This window comes from Solanum stenotomum, chromosome 4, assembly GCF_019186545.1.
Source record: "Solanum stenotomum isolate F172 chromosome 4, ASM1918654v1, whole genome shotgun sequence".
Lineage (NCBI taxonomy): Eukaryota > Viridiplantae > Streptophyta > Magnoliopsida > Solanales > Solanaceae > Solanum > Solanum stenotomum.
Genome location: NC_064285.1, coordinates 3531756 through 3532962, shown reverse-complemented (window position 1 = coordinate 3532962; position 1207 = coordinate 3531756). Strand labels below are relative to the sequence as shown.

At 32.1% G+C, this 1207-nt stretch overlaps 1 protein-coding gene across 1 annotated transcript in view; it reads right to left on the bottom strand.

The window, feature by feature from the left end:
• Positions 1-958: 958 nt before the first annotated feature.
• The window catches only part of LOC125861987 (uncharacterized), a 10135-nt gene continuing 9886 nt past the window's right edge, over positions 959-1207 (bottom strand). The window contains exon 10 of the mRNA XM_049541945.1: positions 959-1116. Within this exon, the coding sequence (XP_049397902.1) occupies positions 1051-1116 (66 nt within the window). The 3' untranslated portion in view covers positions 959-1050. The remainder of the gene's footprint in view (positions 1117-1207) is intronic.

Below are 1207 nucleotides of genomic sequence, written 5' to 3'. Positions count from 1 at the left end.
TAGAAAGTCTATAAAATATAAAATATTTTTTAATTATTTAAAAAGACTGTTTTTGTGGTGCTGACACGTAGGTGCTATCACCTCTCCTATAATATAGAATATATAGATATAGATTAATATTATTATTATTATTATTGTTATTGTTATTGTTATTTTTTTTGATTTGCACCGGGTGTCCGAGTCTCTTTGAGCCCCGACTAATCCCGGGGGTGCACAGGCCCTCGGCAAGGAGTTTCCCGCAAGTGCACCACGGTTAATTCAGGTTTTACCCAGTCCGATGGCCCTCAGAAATTGTTTGCACCTAGTGGGTTTCGAACTTGAGACCTTGAAAGGGAGCAAGTCAATTGCCAGCAGGCCAACCCCTGAGGGTTTTGTTGTTGTTATTATTATTATACATTTGTTTTGCTATAAATAAGGAGGTTGTGGAAACATATTATTATTATCATTATTAAATAAATACTTTTTGTCAAACAATTTTTAATTATTTTTTAAAAAACTCAAAATTTGAGAATGTAACTATTATTTTTTAAACGTGTTTTAAAAAAAAAACAAACAATTTTTTATTAATTTAAAACTCTAACTTATCTTCTAAAATAGTAACTTCTTTTCCTTACTAAAAAAGCAAATTAATTATATTTAATTAATTGATAATTTAAAAGTTAAAAATTAGAGATTAATTGTGGCGCTGACACATAAGCGCTATCACCTCTCCTATTATATATAGATAGATATAGATTTTCAAAATATTACTTATCTTACCACTAATTAAGTGTTTCCTACGTATGATACATGCATTTTTGCTACTAGATACACAAAATAGGGAGATAGGCGAGCGAGATTGGAGAGAGAGATGAGCGATATTCGTATGTATCTCAGATACATGTGAATCACAGTAGATACATATATCTGGAGTAATTCGCATGTATCTTGGCACCAGATCCATGGGATAATATACGTGAAAAAACAAAAAAGTTGGCTATTCCTAAAAATTGGCACGTAATGAATCTGATGTAGCAAAAGAGATTACCAAATTCATGCAACCACAGCTTATCAGGAAGGTTTACAGAAGTATGCTGTAATGGCCTTCAACTTGCCATTTAAGTAATTCTTCTCCACCTGAAGACATATGATGAATCACTCTCATTCCAAATAAACCAAACGAAGTAAATAAGCAATGAGTCAATCACAGTGAAGTCCATTCTCTTCA